We start from the raw sequence: 17,521 nt of genomic DNA on the forward strand, positions 1-17,521 counted from the left end.
CACATGGAAATCACACAAAAGTGAAAACTCCCTGGATCTTCTCTGAAACCATCTCCATGTCTTAGTTCATAAATAGACATTTATTTCCTGCTAATTTTATGTACATTGCATTATAACCGCAAAAAAATCGCATAAAAACGCATGAAAGTGAAAATTCTCAGAATTTTCTCTGAAACCATCTCCATATCTTAGTTCATAAGTAGACATTTGTTTTCTGCTGATTTTATGCTTATTGCACTATAACCGCAATATAATCGCATTAGAATTGCATAAAATACGCATGAAAGTAAAAATTCTCAGAATCTTCTCTGAAACCATCTCAATATCTTGGTTCATAAGTAGACACTTATTTACTGCTGTTTTTACGTTTATCATATTTTATCCGCAATATTATCGCATTACAATCGCATAGAAATCGCATGGAAGTATTTAGGTACCGCTGCTATCTGCTGGTGGAGAAGAGAAGTCTGGGGAAATCCAGGCTTTGTTCATACTTATTAGTGTAAGCCTGTCGGCACTGTCAGTTGACAGGCGGGTACTCTTATCTGTGATGATTCCCCCAGCCGCACTAAACACCCTCTCTGACAAGACGCTAGCCGCAGGGCAAGCAAGCACCTCCAGGGCATACAGCGCGAGTTCAGGCCACGTGTCCAGCTTCGACACCCAGTAGTTGTACGGAGCAGAGGCGTCACGGAGGACGTTCGTGCGATCGGCTACGTACTCTCTCACCATCCTTTTACAGTGCTCCCGCCGACTCAGCCTTGACTGGGGAGCCATAAAGCTGTCAAAGGCCTTGGAGAGTGTTCCCCTGCCTGCGCTGTACATGCTGCCTGATCTCCGCGCCTCTCCTGCTACCTGGCATTCGGAACTGCGCCTTCTGCCACTAGCGCTGTCGGATGGGAATTTTACCATCAGTTTGTCCACCAGGGTCCTGTGGTATAGCATCACTCTCGAACCCCTTTCCTCTTCGGGTATGAGAGTGGAAAGGTTCTCCTTATACCGTGGGTTGAGCAGTGTGTACACCCAGTAATCCGTAGTGACCAGAATGCGTGTAATGCGAGGGTCACGAGAAAGGCATCCTAACATGAAGTCAGCCATGTGTGCCAGGGTACCTGTACGCAACACATGGCTGTCCTCACTAGGCAGATCACTTTCAGGATCCTCCTGCTCCTCAGGCCATACACGCTGAAAGGATGACAGGCAAGCAGCATGGGTACCCTCAGCAGTGGGCCAAGCTGTCTCTTCCCCCTCCTCCTCATGCTCCTCCCCCTCCTCCTCCTCCAAAACGCGCTGAGATATAGACATGAGGGTGCTCTGACTATCCAGCGACATACTGTCTTCCCCCGCCTCCGTTTCCGAGCGCAAAGTGTCTGCCTTTATGCTTTGCAGGGAACTTCTCAAGAGGCATAGCAGAGGAATGGTGACGCTAATGATTGCAGCATCGCCGCTCACCATCTGGGTAAACTCCTCAAAGTTTCCAAGTACCTGGCAGATGTCTGCCAACCAGGCCCACTCTCCTGTAAAGAATTGAGGAGGCTGACTCCCACTACGCCACCCATGTTGGAGTTGGTATTCCACTATAGCTCTACGCTGCTCATAGAGCCTAGCCAACATGTGGAGCGTAGAGTTCCACCGTGTGGGCCTGTCGCACAGCAGTCGGTGCACTGGCTGATTAAACCGATTTTTCCGGGTCCCCAGGGTGGCAGCGTCCGTGTTGGACTTGCGGAAATGTGCGCTGACTCGGCGCACCTTTCCGAGCAGGTCTGACAAGCGTGGGTAGCTTTTCAGAAACCACTGCACCACCAAATTAAAGATGTAGGCCAGGCATGGCACGTGCGTGAGGCTGCCGAGCTGCAGAGCCGCCACCAGGTTACGGCCGTTGTCACACACGACCATGCCCGGTTGGTGGCTCAGCGGCGAAAGCCACCTGTCGGCCTACTCTGTCAGACCCTGCAGCAGTTCGTGGGCTATGTGCCTCTTCTCTCCTAAGCTAAATAGTTTCAGCACGGCCTGCTGATGCTTGCCCACCGCTGTGCTGCCATGCCGCGCGACACCGACTGCTGGCGACGTGCTGCTGCTGACACATCTTGATTGCGAGACAGAGGTTGCGTAGGAGGAGGAGGGTGGTATTTTAGTGGAGGAAGCATACACCGCCGCAGATACCAGCACCGAGCTGGGGCCCGCAATTCTGGGGGTGGGTAGGACGTGAGCGGTCCCAGACTCTGACTCGGTCACAGCCTCCACTAAATTCACCCAATGTGCCATCAGGGAGATATAGTGGCCCTGCCCGCCTGTGCTTATCCACGTGTCTGTTGTTAGGTGGACCTTGCCAGTAACCGCGTTGGTGAGGGCGCGTACAATGTTGCGGGAGACGTGGTCGTGCAGGGCTGGGACGGCACATCGGGAAAAGTAGTGGCAACTGGGAACCGAGTAGCGCGGGGCCGCCGCCATCATGCTTTTGAAAGCCTCCGTTTCCACAAGCCTATACGGCAGCATCTCCAGGCTGATCAATTTGGCTATGTGCACGTTTAACGCTTGAGCGTGCGGGTGCGTGGCGGCGTATTTGCGCTTGCGCTCAAACACTTGCGCTAGCGACGGCTGGACGCTGCGGTGAGAGACATTGCTGGATGGGGCCGAGGACAGCGGAGGTGAGGGTGTGGGTGTAGGCCGGGAGATGGTCGTGCCTGTGTCCTGAGAGGGGGGTTGGATCTCAGTGGCAAGTTGGGGCACAGGGGGAGAGGCAGTGGTGCAACCCGTAGTCGGTGAACGGCCTTCGTCCCACCTAGTGGGGTGCTTGGCCATCATATGCCTGCGCATGCTGGTGGTGGTGGCTTCCCGGCTGATATTGACGCGACAAACCTTGCACACCACAGTTCGTCGGTCGTCTGCACTCTCGGTGAAAAACATCAACACCTTTGAGCACCTCGGCCTCTGCAGGGTGGCATGGCACAAGCGGGCACTTTGGGAAACAGTTGGTGGATTATTCGGTCTGGCCCTGCCTCTACCCCTGGCCACTGCACTGCCTCTTCCATCCTGCCCTCCTACTGCACTTGCCTCCCCCTCTGAAGACCTGTCCCCAGTAGGCTTAGCAAACCAGGTGGGGTCAGTCACCTCATCGTCCAGCTGCTCTTCCTCCGAATCCTCTGTGCGCTCCTCCCTCGGACTTACTGCCCTTACTACTACCTCACTGATAGACAACTGTGTCTCATCGTCATCATCCTCCTCACCCACTGAAAGCTCTTGAGACAGTTGCCGGAAGTCCACAGCCTTATCCCCCGGAGCCCAGGAACTTTCCAAAGGTTGGGCATCAGTCACGACAAACTCCTCCGGTGGGAGAGGAACCATTGCTGCCCAATCTGGGCAGGGGCATGAGAACAGTTCCTGGGAGTCTGCCTGCTCCTCAGAATGTGTCATTTTCATGGAGTGAGGAGGCTGGGAGGAAGGAGGAGCAGCAGCCAGAGGATTTAGAGTTGCAGCTGTGGACGGCGTAGAAGACTGGGTGGTCGATTGATTGCTGGATGCACTTTCTGCCATCCACGACAGGATCTGCTCACACTGCTCATTTTCTAATAAAGGTCTACCGCGTGGACCCATTAATTGTGAGATGAATCTGGGGACCCCAGAAACTTGCCTCTCTCCTAATCCCGCAGCAGTCAGCTGAGATACACCTGGACCAGGAGCTCGGCCTGTGCCCACACCCTGACTTGGGCCTCCGCATCCTCGCCCGCGTCCACGTCCTCTAGGCCTACCCCTACCCCTCAGCATGGTGTATTACAAGTAGAGCAGAAACAGAATGCTGTAATTAAATGTGCCGCTTATTGGCCTGTGGTTAGAGGCTGACTTTGCGTACGGAACGCACAGCAGAGCCAGGAAACAATTATACGCAAGCCTATAATGAGACCTAGGTGCGTATGACTGAGCTACTGGAATTCACAGCGCAGAACCAGTCAAGTGGCCAAAGGCCAGTGGTAGGCCTTAAGTATTTTGCTTCAATTTTTTAAAATGGTGAGGTGAAAAACCAGAAAGACACCGTATGCCGCATATATATGTATACTCTTTCCCTCTGGCGGGATGACGGCGATCATGTAACGGACACAGCAGAGCCAGGAAACAATTATGCACAAGCCTGTTGTAACGCTTAGCTGGGTAATAATGAGCGACTACTACCCCCAGCAGACACGCAGTAAACTGAAGACGGTCACAGGCAGCCCAAATATAGTATTTTTTTTCCAATTTTGGGGAAAAAGCCTACTGCCTATATAGCCTGTATATGGATTTCCCTGTTGGAGGATGACTGTGGTTATTGAAAGCACAGTGTAGCCAGAAAAAATTATGCGCAAGGCTGGGTATTAATGAGCGACTACTACCCCCAGCACACACGCAGTAAACTGAAGATGGTCACAGGCAGCCCAAATATAGTATTTTTTTCCAATTTTTGGGAAAAAGCCCACTGCCTATATAGCCTGTATATGGATTTCCCTGTTGGAGGATGACTGTGGTTATTGAAAGCACAGTGTAGCCAGAAAAAATTATGCACAAGGCTGCAGTAACACCTAGCTGGGTAATAGTGAGCGACTACTACCCCCAGCAGACACGCAGTAAACTGAACAAGGTCACAGGCAGCCCAAAGATTTTTTTTTCCAATTTTTTTGAAAAACCCCACTGCCTATATAGCCAGTATACCTCTTTCCCTGTACCACTGTCCCTGCCTCACCAGTACTGCCCCTATACTCAGTAAAATGACTGCAGACTGAGGACGCTATGGTCTGCACGCCCGATATATAGAAAAAAAAAATTTGCAAAACTGCTAAAAGCAGCCTCAACAGTACTGCACACGGTCAGATGTGGCCCTAAGAAGGACCATTGGGGTTCTTGAAGACGAAGATTACAGCCTAACACTCTCCCTATAGCAGCTACAGCAAGACGGCACTTTCCCTAATGTCTCTCAGCGTGCATCTGTGGCGAGCCGCTGGCGGCCCCAGTTTATAGGCTCGGGTGTCACCTGATCTCCCCAGCCACTCACTGCAGGGGGGTGGGATAGGGCTGTAACTTCACAGGAGGAAGTTGTAATGCCTTCCCTGTGTTTCTATTGGCCAGAAAACGGCGCAAAATTTTCTGGGAAGAAAATGGAAGTGACTCGAACACTGCGTGGTGCTCGTCTCGAGTAACGAGCATCTCGAGTACCCTAATACGTGAACGAGTATCAAGCTCGGACGAGTACGCTCGCTCACCTCTAATTATTATTAAAACCAGAAAAAGTAAAAAAAATGGTAATGGACTCGTATAAGACGATATCCCTATTAAAAGCAGATGTCAAAATTACAGTGAAAGTATTAGCAAATTGACTTTCCAGAGTAGTATCTACTCTGGAACACCCGGACCAGAGCAGACTCATACCAGCCAGATCCATTATTCCTAAATTTACAAATGCCAGTGGATAATCCGGCGGTAAAATAATATGCTCGTTAGATGCCGCTAAGGCGTTCAACAGTGTAGAGTGGCTATTCTTGTGGAAAGTACTAGAGAAAATGGGGTTTGGACCCATCTTTATTCGACTAGTTAAACTACTATACACAGATGTGCGAGCCAGTGTGTTCATAAACAGGGAGTCCTCAGATACGTTCCCACTGTATAGAGGAACGCCGCAGTGGAGCCCCTTGCTTGCAAAATACGTTTGCACCCTGGAATAGTGGGATTCAAGTATGGAGATATAGAAGAAAAAATTGCCCTAAATGCAGATGATATTCTGTTATTCTTAAGAGACGCAGAGGTGTCTCTGGGGGTAGCCATGCAAACAATCAAGGAATTCGGGCTTTTTTCAGGACTAGTTATAAGCTGGTCCAAGTCAGTGGTGATGCCGATAGACGTGCCGGAACTAAATATAGCCATGCAAAGCACAGGGACTTTTAAATATTTGGGGGTCAATGTTACTAGAAATGTCACGGATTAAGGCTTCCATTGTCGGTTATAGGGAGAGTAAACTGGAGTAAAATGGTGTAGATGCCACAGCTCCTCTACTTGATACACAACTCTCCCCACTGGATAACGCAGCATTTTTTCCATAAAGTTAACAGAATGTTTGGGGAACTTATATGGTGTGGAAAAGAGGCAAGTATTAAACTGCAGATGTTAGGTAACCCTAAAGACAAGGGCAGTTTGGCCCTACCTAACAGAATTTTAGGGGATGGGAGACAGAGGAGACACAGCATGCTGGCTTCTGGGTGCTGGGGGGACATTTCGCTGGGTCACACCTATTTGAGGCCCTAGAGAGATATGCTTTTAAAAAAAAAATGTCCAGACCTTCCCTATGTTGCTACTTATGCATAAAATATAGTGGAAAGCTAGGAGCGTGGCGGGAATAGATAGCTGCTCACAATATACCCCAATATGGAATAACCCATGTTTACCATAGGTACACAAATTACGGGGCTTCAAGGAATGGAGGATTAAAGGTATCAGAAGAGGGGAGAATAAAAACTTTTGAACAATTGAGACAAGAATTTGGCATATGAAACAATGAATTCTATATATATCTGCAGCTTAGACATGCTCTTCGAGCAGAAACAAGCTCAGCAGAGGTGTTGGTGTCACTATATATAGTAGCAGATATAATAGGTACAGCAGCCACCATAGTGGGAAACATTTCACAGATGTATTCATATATCCAGGATGAGGTGAATACACACAACCCAATTTTGACTAAAGCAAAGTGGGAGTCAGATATTGGGCCTATTGAGGAGTCACACTGGGAGGAAATCCTGCAAATGACACCCAGATTGTCTCTGAGTGAGTCATAGACTACCACAGTTATACCTGATTCACAGGGTGTACCGCACGCCAGCCTTTCTATACAGTATTGGAGCAAGGAGCTCACCCTTATGCGTACGCTGTAGGAGTCACTTGGCAGATTTAATTCATATGATATGGCGGTGCCCAAAATTGCATCGATATTGGATTGAGGTATGCGATTTGATTGGCAGTGTTTGGGGTGGCTATAGATCTAACTCCATTTGTGTCTATTGTAGGTTACATACATGACCTAGCACTGGATGAACAGGAAAAACTTGCAGTAGCTAGGCTATTGTACCTAGCTAGAAAAACGATAGCCCAACATTGGTTGGATGAGGCCCCTCCTACACTGTGGGAATTCAAAAATAAAGTTAATCAAATCCTTCCCTGGAAAAGACGTATGTATTCCAAACATAGAACTGGTCAAAATACTATGATATGTGGCTCAAATGGATACGGGTACACGGCTTGATGGGCCCGTATCCATCTGTGGGGTAAGGCACATATGTTTACAGTAGTTCCAAGAAAACTGTCAACGTTTTCTTGGAACTATGACACATAGAGTGGAGAGAGAGATCAAACAATTGAACAACAAATTTTTGTACCCCGGAGCAAACAAAATAACTCCCTTTCTCTTGATGTCAATATTCTTGGATTTTTATTGCTTGACATTCCACGTATTATAGGATGCCACGGAAGGAGAGAAGTCGAAAGAAGGAAAAAATATATAAACCACGAGTGGTGATCACAGACGACATTTTCCCAAACAGTTCTTTGACCTTTAACGAGGAGATAACGAAGAACGGGTCGAACTGTTACATTGTTCTTTCAGATCTTTGAAATGGTTAATATGCAAGAGACCATGGGGGGGGGGGGGGGGCAATTCAGGGGTTTATATGTGTAGTATGTGCAGGTATGTTTCTGTATGTCAAATTTAAATTGTAGAACGCTCAATAAAAACATTTAATTAAAAAGAATCATTCTGATATCACTGCTGCGGAGGAGTAGGGACCCTGCAGTGACTGGCAGGGCGAACACGGGACCCCATTCTCAAGATTGGGTGTTGCCTCCATGGTGAGACCCCCACTGATCAGCAAATTACTTGTAATCTTGATACAACCTGTTCAACACATAGGTTCACTTACTTTTCCTTGCAAATGTGGAATATGAAATGTTTGTTTTATTTTTGCAAAGTCTATAAACACAATTCTGTAAAAAGAACAGAGGCAAATGTATGCTAAAATATAGACATTGGTATTATATTTATTGAGACCATCACCATTGTGCAGCTGCCTCTGAGTCTAAATCAGTCCCAGGATCTGTATATAAGCAGCTGCAGACTGACGGCAATGCTATGATTTCTGCTGAGCTGTTGGGCCGTGTACTGAATGAGAAGACCTGGTCTGTGCCATGAGCTGCTCTCCTGTTCTCAGAGCCTTTTGTCTGTTTGTATTCTTACTACTTGTAACATCTCATAGAAGCCATAATCCTCAATGCAAGCTATCAGGATACAAGCCCCTTATTGAATATGAATATTACCAGGAAGGAGACATCATTATAGCCGGGCTGAATGCTGCTCATTACACTGCTTGTAGAACTGATATTTATGATATGGCTGATTCTTTATACTTGTACTGTATAGGGTGAGTATCTCTCTCTTCACAGACTCTAGTTGCTACACTGACATATTGGTGTTTATTTACTAATATTGCCTAAAAATTACACAGCGCAAACATAGCCCAAAAAGTATTAAAATGATGCATCTGTCTAATATTAAGACTCTAGTCTAAGTTTAGGACACTTATTAATGAACTTAGTTTCTGCCAAAAATTAGAGAACATTTTTGTTTCTATTCACAGCAATTTGGTGCATATTTCCACATTTTAGACTACAACCCTTTTCCAGACAAGTAGGAAAAACTGTCCAAAAGTATCTGAACCCATGATAAATGTGCTTCAAGCTTGTAAGACAGTTCTCTAGGGTAATGTGCGCCAGAACACTGTTGTATTTTGAATAGTAAATAAGCCCCTATATATGTTTCATGTTCGTTAGTGAATAAAAGGTGTAAATGACCCCAGGATCAGAAGCGGTGTCGGCTCCTGCCAGATACCACACAGTATAATCTGACCGCTACCGATCTACAAAAGGTAAGCCGATATACAATACAGTGACATAATAACTAACAGATGAGAGCCTCCATGGAGAAGGAGAAACAACAATGTGCATGAAGTACAGAGGAAACCTGAGACAGTAATCACAGTGCCATGGGGGCTTCAATGAGGGATTTATGACAGAAGCCTGCAGACATGAAGGTGCAGTAAATACATCAAGGAGGAGAAGTACAAATATCAGCTGCAGGATTATAGATTTTACCGCATTAATCACCGGACACTTCTTGTTTTTCCACTCTTTTTCATCTCCAGGTTCCAAAAGCGAAAAGTTTTCTTTTATTTTTGCATATGAGGGCTGTTTGCTGTTTGTTTTTGCGCAATGACTTAAATGGTGTCATTTAATGCTCCATATGATGTCTAAATTTTCTAAGTTGTGTGAAATGACAAAAACCACAATTGTGAGATCTATATATTATTTGGGGGCGGGGCTTGTCTTGCAGTTATGGCATTCACAGTGTGATGAATGACATGTTGTCTCTATTCTGCGGGTTAGTAATAAATGCTTCCCGGCCGCACATTCTGACCGCTTCCCCTTTATAAAGCTCTATGAGGACTTGTTTTCGCAGGTCCATCTGCAGCTTTTTATTGGATAGCAGATTTCACCCTTTTTCTTCACTTTGTTTGGAGTAGCGGCTGATTTCTATCTTACGGCTTTCACTGCACGATGAATGATGCAATATTTTATTATTTCAGATTTTTAAGGATCCTGTGATACAAATTATGTGACATTTTTATGGTTTTGATTATTTAGGTGAAAAGAGGGAAAATACTTTTTTACATTTCGGGCTCGGTTCTTCCGCTGCTACAGAGAACAGCGCTGCTATATGGCCAATAGGTTTCCATGGAAGCGGTCACAAGGACGCTTTATAGAAGTGCAGAATCTGCGCTACTAACAAAGTTAGGGCAGCCAGTGCCTACTCGCCTGTCAGCTCCGCGGTGCGCCGCAGTGCGCCGCTGTGCAGCGTGCTTCCCATAGGTTCCTGTGGGAGCCGTGGAGGCACACAGCCTGCACCACAGAGGTGTGACCAGGTGGCTTCATGGAACTAGAGGCAGCTCGATCACGCTATCTTTTTCAGTATGTCAGCAGCATTGTTTACACGTTACTTAGCAGCACATAAACAACGCTCGTCTGACCGAGCCCTTAATATGCATTTATTTATGTTTTGTATTTTTTATTTTTTTCAAATAATTAAAATGTTTTAATTAAACTTTTTCATGGGGGAGAAATACATAAAAAACAGCCTGTGAACTGGAAGATGAGTAATACAGCCGGGGTGGGGGTGGGCACAGGGCTACTGAAAATAAATTATATATGGCCTCTGTCACATAGGGAGCTAGGTGTGCACAAAACAATGGGCTTCAAAAACACGCGGCTATTAGAGCCAATGGTTTCAATGGATTCCTTCATCTGAACATTCCCATAGGAACTCATTGTTTCTAATAGCCGTGTGTTTTTTAAGCGTCTGGTTTTTGTGTGCCTAGCTCCCCATGTGAAAGAGCCCTAATACAGACACTTGGGCCGCTCTCACACGAGCGTTTTTTAAAGTATTTAGTGTGGTGTTGAAACGCCTGCTAAAAACCCTGTGCAACACCTCCATTGATTTCAGTGGAGGTTCTTAGACAAGCATTTCGAATGCCATCTGCTCTATTTTAGTGCATTTCAGCAATTTCTGACACACCTCATTACCCACTGCAATGATGGGGCGCCTTAAAATTGCTGTTGAACGAGTTTAAAGTTGTCATTAGAAAGCGCAGCAATTAAACTAATGGCTGTGAGAGAGAAGCCTTATTAATAACCTGTAATATGGGAACAGTTGTGCCTGCAGCCATTCTATAGACACATCTGAATAGAGCGCCCCCTACTGTTATACTGCTAGGTGAAGATGGATTTCTCAGTCCTGTCTTCACCAAGATGCACAGCAGAAGAGGGTTCTGTAAGAAAAATGTACAGAATAGGCTGATAAAACCTAATGCAAAAATGCTTAGAATCGTCTATTCTGGACATTAAAAAAAAGTGCAGGTACTCTTTAAAGGAAGTTTGTCACCTAAATTTGTCCTAGTAACACAGTATACTGTTATGTACATGTTGTCATACGGAACCCAGCGTTACCTTTTGCCAAAGTGTCTCCTATGTGAAGGTGTTGGCCAATAAGTTTTTTCGTGCCATATGCTAATGAGCCCCAGGCTGTCTGATGGGCAGTCCACCTCTGCTCGCCTTTCTTGTTGAGTGACACCATAGCTCTTCCGACTGCAGGGCGTCCATTTCTCCCATCCTGAAGTGTAGGTCACATAATTCACTGACACGGAAATAACCGAACTTCTGTAATACCCTGCTTATCAGCCTAAGGCTTTTTTCACATGAGCGCATACAGCCAGCCCATTTACGCTGTGATCTGATGAGTTTAGCGTGGCTGCTAAACTTTTCCTCCCTGTGTTCTCCTCCCCCCGTGCAGGCTCACCTCTGTTCCTCCCCACTCATTCTGTGCAATGTGAGGGGGCGGAGCTAAGCGCCAGTCCACCCTGACTTCTCCCATAAGGGTGTGGACAGAGGCCGAGTTCCTGGGCGGGGTAAAACAGTGCCTGCTGCTGAGGGATTAGTAGAGCGCCACGTATCTCCCCTCCCCAGCTTCATCTCACATTTTGCAGGTCCATGTGGTAGACCCCCATTTGTCTGACCTGCTCAGCAAGGTGTGTCGCGTGTGTGCACATTTCAGAAAGTCCACCACAGATGCTACCACCCTCAGGACACTGCAACATTGCTTCCAGCTATCAGTGTACCGACTGTTGTGCGATGTGCCCACGTGCTGGAATTCTACGTTGCACATGTTGGCCAAGCTTTACAAGCAGCGTAGAGCCATTGTAGAATACCAGCTCTAACATGGCCGGCAGAGTGGTAGTCAGCCTCCGCAGTTCTTCCCAGAGGAGTGGGCATGGATTTCTGACATCTGCCATGTCTTAGGAAACTTTGAGGAGTCTACCCAAATGGTGAGCGTCGATGCGGCCATTATCAGGGTAACTATCCCGCTGCTTTGCTTGTTGAGAAGGTCGCTGCTAAGCATTAAGGCCCACACTTTGTGGATAGAACAGGAGATGGGGGATGACAGTACTTCGCTTGATAGCCAGACCACCCTCATATCTGTTTCTCAGCGCGTATTTGAGGAGGAGGAGGAAGGGGAAGAGACTGCTGCCCACACTGCAAAGGGTAGCCATGCTGCTTCCTTCACATCTGTTCAGCGTGTATGGACTGAAGAGGAGGAGCAGGAGACTGAGAGTCATCCACCTAGTGAGGACAGCGTTGTGTTGCATTCTGGGACTCTGGCACACATGGCTGACTTCATGTTAAGCTGCCTTTCCCGTGACCATCGCGTTAGATGCATTCTAGCCAACCAGGCATACTGGGTGTTCACCCTTCTCAACCCACAGTATAAGGAGAATCTTTCCATTCTCATTCCTGAAGAGCAAAAGGAGTTTGAGAGTGATGCAATACCACAAGGCCCTGGTGGAAAAGCTGATGCTAAAGTTCCCATCTGACAATGCTAGCAGTAGAGGACATACTTCAGTTGGCCAACTAGCAGGGGAGATGCGGGGAACGGGCAGCATGTCCAGCGCAGGCAGAGGAACACTCTCCAAGGCCTTTGCCAGTTTTATGGCTCTCCAGCCAGACTGTGTCACCACTCCCCAGTCTAGTCTGAGTAGGTGGGAACAATGTAAAAAGATGGTGAGAGAGTACATAGCCGACCATACCAGCGTCCTCCGTGATCCCTCTGCTCCATACAACTATTGGGTGTCAGAGCTGGACACATGGCACAAACTTGTGCTATATGCCTTGTAGGTGCTGGCCTGCCCTGCCGCAAGCAGCTTGTCAGAGAGGGTGTTAAGTGCTGCTGGGGGGATTATCACGGATAAGTGTACCCGCCTGTCAACTGACAGGGCCGACAGGCTTACACTCATTAAGGTGACAAAGCCTGGATTTCCCCTGACTTCTGTTCTCCACCGGTGGAAAGCAGCGGAACATAAAGATTCCTTAAGCTGGAACGGGAGAAACATGCACCCTCTATCACCCCAAAAAAGGGGAAAAGTAGCTTGGTCTATCCTTCTCTGATCTTCCTCCTCCTCCTCCTAAACCAACATGTCAGAACGCTGAACAGCCAATTTTTCAGAGGGCCAAAAGGCTCTATTAAGCTATTTTTTTGGAGGGCTGCCTCCAGCCTCTGTTAGCAAATTAAGCAATTACGAAATGTATGTTAAAATTTTTTTTTGTGTTTTCACCTGCACGCTGGGTAAACAAATTTTTCAGGGGTACACCTGTACTCTTGATACATAAATTTTTCTGGCCTTCGCCTACAATCTTAGCAAACAAATTTTTCCAGGCTTTGCCTATACTCTTAGAAAACAAATTTTTCAGGGGTTCGCCTATGCTCTTGGTACACAAATGTTTCAGGGGTTTGCCTATACTCTTGGTAAACAAATTTTTCAGGGATTCACTTGCACTCTGGTTAAAAAAATCTTTGGTTGTAGAATGGGTTGTTGAATTGTGGAGATGTGTAGAAGTACTGGCATCTGAGTCCCCTTTATGCCCACATTTGTGGCTCATGAAATTTTGTGATGAAGGTGGCATGGGATTGGAATTATTGGGACCCAACAGTCCTTTTTAGGACTACAACTCCTCTCATTGTGTGCATCATCAGTTTGGCTGACTGGGACCAGTAGTATGCACAAAGCATTCACAAGCATTCCAGCTGTATACTGCATACTGTTACCGGTTCTATACAGTATACTGCTACTGGTGTACACAGACTATATAGGAAGTAACAAAACTCCTCTCATTTTTCATTTTTAAATTTGTTTGTGGCTAAAAGCATTTGCAGAATAGGCCCAAGTGTTATATAGTGCAGATCGAGAGGACACACAAGACTGTACACAATTTACACTGTCAATTTTTGGCTCAAAGCGTACGTAAAATACCCTTAGTGTGTGTCCTCTCGATCCGCACTATAATACAAGACTGTACACATGTTACACTGTCTATTTTTGGCTTAAAGCGTATGCAAAAAACCTCGCAGTTTGCGTAGTGCATTATACAACATGAGGAAGACTAGGGGTAAGGGACGTGGACGTGGGCGGCCCAATGAGGATGTGGGCGGCCCAATGAGGATGTGGGCAGAGGCCGAGGTCCTGGGCGGGGTGAAACAGTGCCTGCTGCTGAGAGAGTAGTAGAACGCCACGTATCTACACTCCCTAGCTTCATCTCACATTTTGCAGGTCTGCATGGTAGACCATTATTAAAAGCACAACAGTGCGATCATGTGAGGATGTAGATAGCGGATAACGCGTCCAGTAGTTTATCCGCCACCCAGTCTTCCACGCAGTCCATTCATGCTAGCCAAGGTACTGGACCTCTGAATCCTCAGTCTGCTCCTCCTCCCAGCCTGGTCACTCCAGGAAAAGGAGAGATTATGAACAGGCATAATCACAGGAACTGTTCTCAGGTCGCCTCCTTGAGTCACAAACAACAGTTCCTGAGGAGTTTCTAGTGACTGATGCCCATAATTTGGAGATTTATCCGTATCAGGGTGATGAGGGTGGGGACTTCAAAGTAGTGTCTGAAGAGGTATTTGTGCATGATCATGATGATGAGACACAGTTGTCTGTCAGTGAGGTTGTTGTGATGGCAGTATGTCTGAGAGAGGAGCAGACTGAGGATTCTGAGGAAGAGCTGGTGGATGATGAGATGAGTGACCTGACCTGGGTTGGTAAGCCTACTGAAGACACCGCTTCAGAGGGGGAGGCAATTGCAGCACCACAACAGCTTGGAAAAGGGGCAGTGGGGTGGGAAGAGGGAGAAGCGGGTCCAGAGCAAGTTAACCCCCAACTGTTCCCCACAGCACCTCGTCGCGGCAAGCTCTCGTGCAGAGGGCTAGGTGTTTAAAGGTCAGGAGGTATTTTAAGGAGAGCGCAGATGACCAATGAACGGTGGTGTGCAACCTGTGCCACACCAAGATCAGCACCTGACCACCAACAGCATGCGCAGACATATGATAGCTAAGCACCCGACGACGTGGAGCGAAGGCCATTCACTGCCTGCGGGTCACAGCACTGCCTCTTCACTTGTGTCACATGCTGGCACTGAGATGCAATCCCCCTCCTTGGCCGCTGGCACAAGCATCTCCCGCCCTGCACCCACACACTCACCTGCATGCTCCTCCACTGCCTCCACCACCGGTGGAAAACAGCATAACAAAGATTTTTTAAGCTGGAACAGGTGAACCATGCACCCTCTATCACCCCAAAAAATGGGAGAAGTAGCTTGGTCTATCCTTCTCTGATCTTTCTTCTCCTTCTCCTAAACCAGCATGTCAGCACGCTGACCGCAACAGCCAATCCTTCAGAAGGCCAAAAGGCTTTGTAAAAAACTATTTTTTTTCATAGGGCTGCCTCCAGGCTCTCTTACAAAGAGGCTCCAGGCTCTCTCTTGCAAATTAAGCAAGTACGTGCTCTATGTTAAAAATTTTTGGGGGGGTTTCCCCTGCACTCTGGGTAAACACATTTTTCAGGGGTACACCTATACTCTTGGTACACCAATTTTTCAGGGGTTCTCCTATACTTTTGGTATACAAATGTTTCAGGGGTTCGCCTATACTCTTGGTGCACAAAGGTTTCCCAGCATGGTGTTTAGCTGGCTGACACATAGACAGAATGAATTGTCCTGCTTTGGCCACTCAAATTTCTTCATGGTTTATGCTGTCCTTGTAGCAATCAAAGGAAGTGTAACTGATTTAATAAGACGTTCACAGGGTCACTGTATACCTGTGTTGGCTACTTGTGCGACACCTCCAGCTTCAAACCAATCTTTGGTTTTAGAATGTGTTGCTAAATTGTGGAGATGTGTGGAATAATTGGCATCCAAGTCCGCTTCATGGCCACGTTTGTGGCTCCTGACAATTTGGTGACAGAGGTGGCATGGGCATTGAATTCTGATCAGCACTGTACAGCAAGACAGAACTCATTGTACACTGTGTATTGTTGGATTTAGGCGGACATAAAATACCCTGAGTGGTAAACAGCTGGTTTGGTTTGGGTCTGATAAATGCACGCATCCCTGAGGGTCGGCGTTGGTCGCCATGTATTTTCTCTCATTTTACCACAGTTATCCGAGATACAGGATTGGAGCGTTCACAGGAAGCGTAACTGATTTAATGAGATGTTCACACGGTCACTGCATACCTGTGGGGGCTACTTTTGCGACACCTCGGCTTCAAACCAATCTTTTGTTTAAGAATGCATTACTGAATTGTAGAGATGGGTAGAAGTACTGTCCCCTTTATGCCCACGTTTGTGGCTCCTGACAATTTTGTGACGGAGGTGGCACGGGATTGGAATTATTATCATACGTTAATTTATCATCAATTCTCATCAGCATTGTGGGATATCAACCATAATTTCAAAGAGGGTCACTGCCTGGCCCTGACAACCCTCTGCAGTGTGTGTCTCCAGTTCCTCCCCATCCAGGATGCACTTATAAATAGACATGAGGGTGGTGTGGCTATCAAGCGACCATGTGGCATGAGGGCAGCTAATCACTGCGCAGGGAAAAATTTGAGTACGCTGAGGGTGCAGGCTCGTGCCTGCATCCTGGGGGGGATTGGACAGCAATACCAGCATGCAACACAGGAGAAGAAGCTCTGGTGTCACCCGCAGGTGGTGATTGGCCTTGGGTGCACCTAGTGTGGTGCTTAGCTAAGATGTGCCAGCGCATGTGTCTTGCTGATTATGGTCTGGCCCAAGTAAATTCTTAGTCTTCCTTTATTTGATTTTTGGGAACGTTTAACATTTTGATAGCTTTTTATTCTATTTTTATTTTATAGACAAGATTATATTAAGATTATATAATTATATATATTTTTTATTTTGTTCTGTGATTTTTTTTTTATTTTTTTTTTTTACTTATTTTTGTGACTATTTTTTAACATCTGTGACTTCTATGACGTCATATAAGACCTCTGGGGGAAATAGATAATTTTTTTTTTTTTTTTAAGTTTACACTTTTCCACTGTAGCTGGAGCATCCATAGGAACCCAAGTTGCAGGGAAAACCTTTTCCTATAGTGTCAATAGTAACTGGCAGAGCTAATAAAGGTTGGCTGAGACGCTCCAGCCATGTTGTGCCAGGGGGCTCCCAGCAAACATATATTCGCTGGGTCAAAAAGCAGAAGCTATACTTCTGCTTTCTCTATTCATTACATAGTGCTGATTGAGTGTTAAGTAGGGTGCGAAAGAGAAGGCAGAAGCAGTTTAAAACTAATTCTGCCTGCTTCTCTGGGTCCTCAGCTGTCAGTTATAGCCGAGGACCTGACCTGCTCCTTCTACATTGCAGGATCTTTAAACCTGCTCCAGATTTTTACCTTTGGCCAGGATTAAAATCTGGTGTATTTATGGTGCTTGGTCCTCATCGGGTAAATTAAAAAAAAAAATGAAACACTTATTAGAAACTAAATCCCCAAAGAACCTGAAGAAAAATCAAAATGGTGGTGGATTATATCCAAGACATAAGGGTGTTTGCAC

The 17,521-nt window shown here is 46.6% G+C and overlaps 1 protein-coding gene across 1 annotated transcript in view; it reads left to right on the top strand.

The window, feature by feature from the left end:
• The first annotated feature begins 12,438 nt into the window (after positions 1-12,438).
• Positions 12,439-17,521, top strand: part of LOC136573410 (vomeronasal type-2 receptor 26-like) — an 87,654-nt gene continuing 82,571 nt past the window's right edge. Inside the window, exons 1-3 of the mRNA XM_066574702.1 lie at positions 12,439-12,678; positions 14,533-14,709; positions 15,313-15,365. Of these exons, the coding sequence (XP_066430799.1) occupies positions 12,439-12,678; positions 14,533-14,709; positions 15,313-15,365 (470 nt within the window). The remainder of the gene's footprint in view (positions 12,679-14,532; positions 14,710-15,312; positions 15,366-17,521) is intronic.

This window comes from Eleutherodactylus coqui, chromosome 7 (assembly GCF_035609145.1).
Source record: "Eleutherodactylus coqui strain aEleCoq1 chromosome 7, aEleCoq1.hap1, whole genome shotgun sequence".
NCBI classification, from domain to species: domain Eukaryota; kingdom Metazoa; phylum Chordata; class Amphibia; order Anura; family Eleutherodactylidae; genus Eleutherodactylus; species Eleutherodactylus coqui.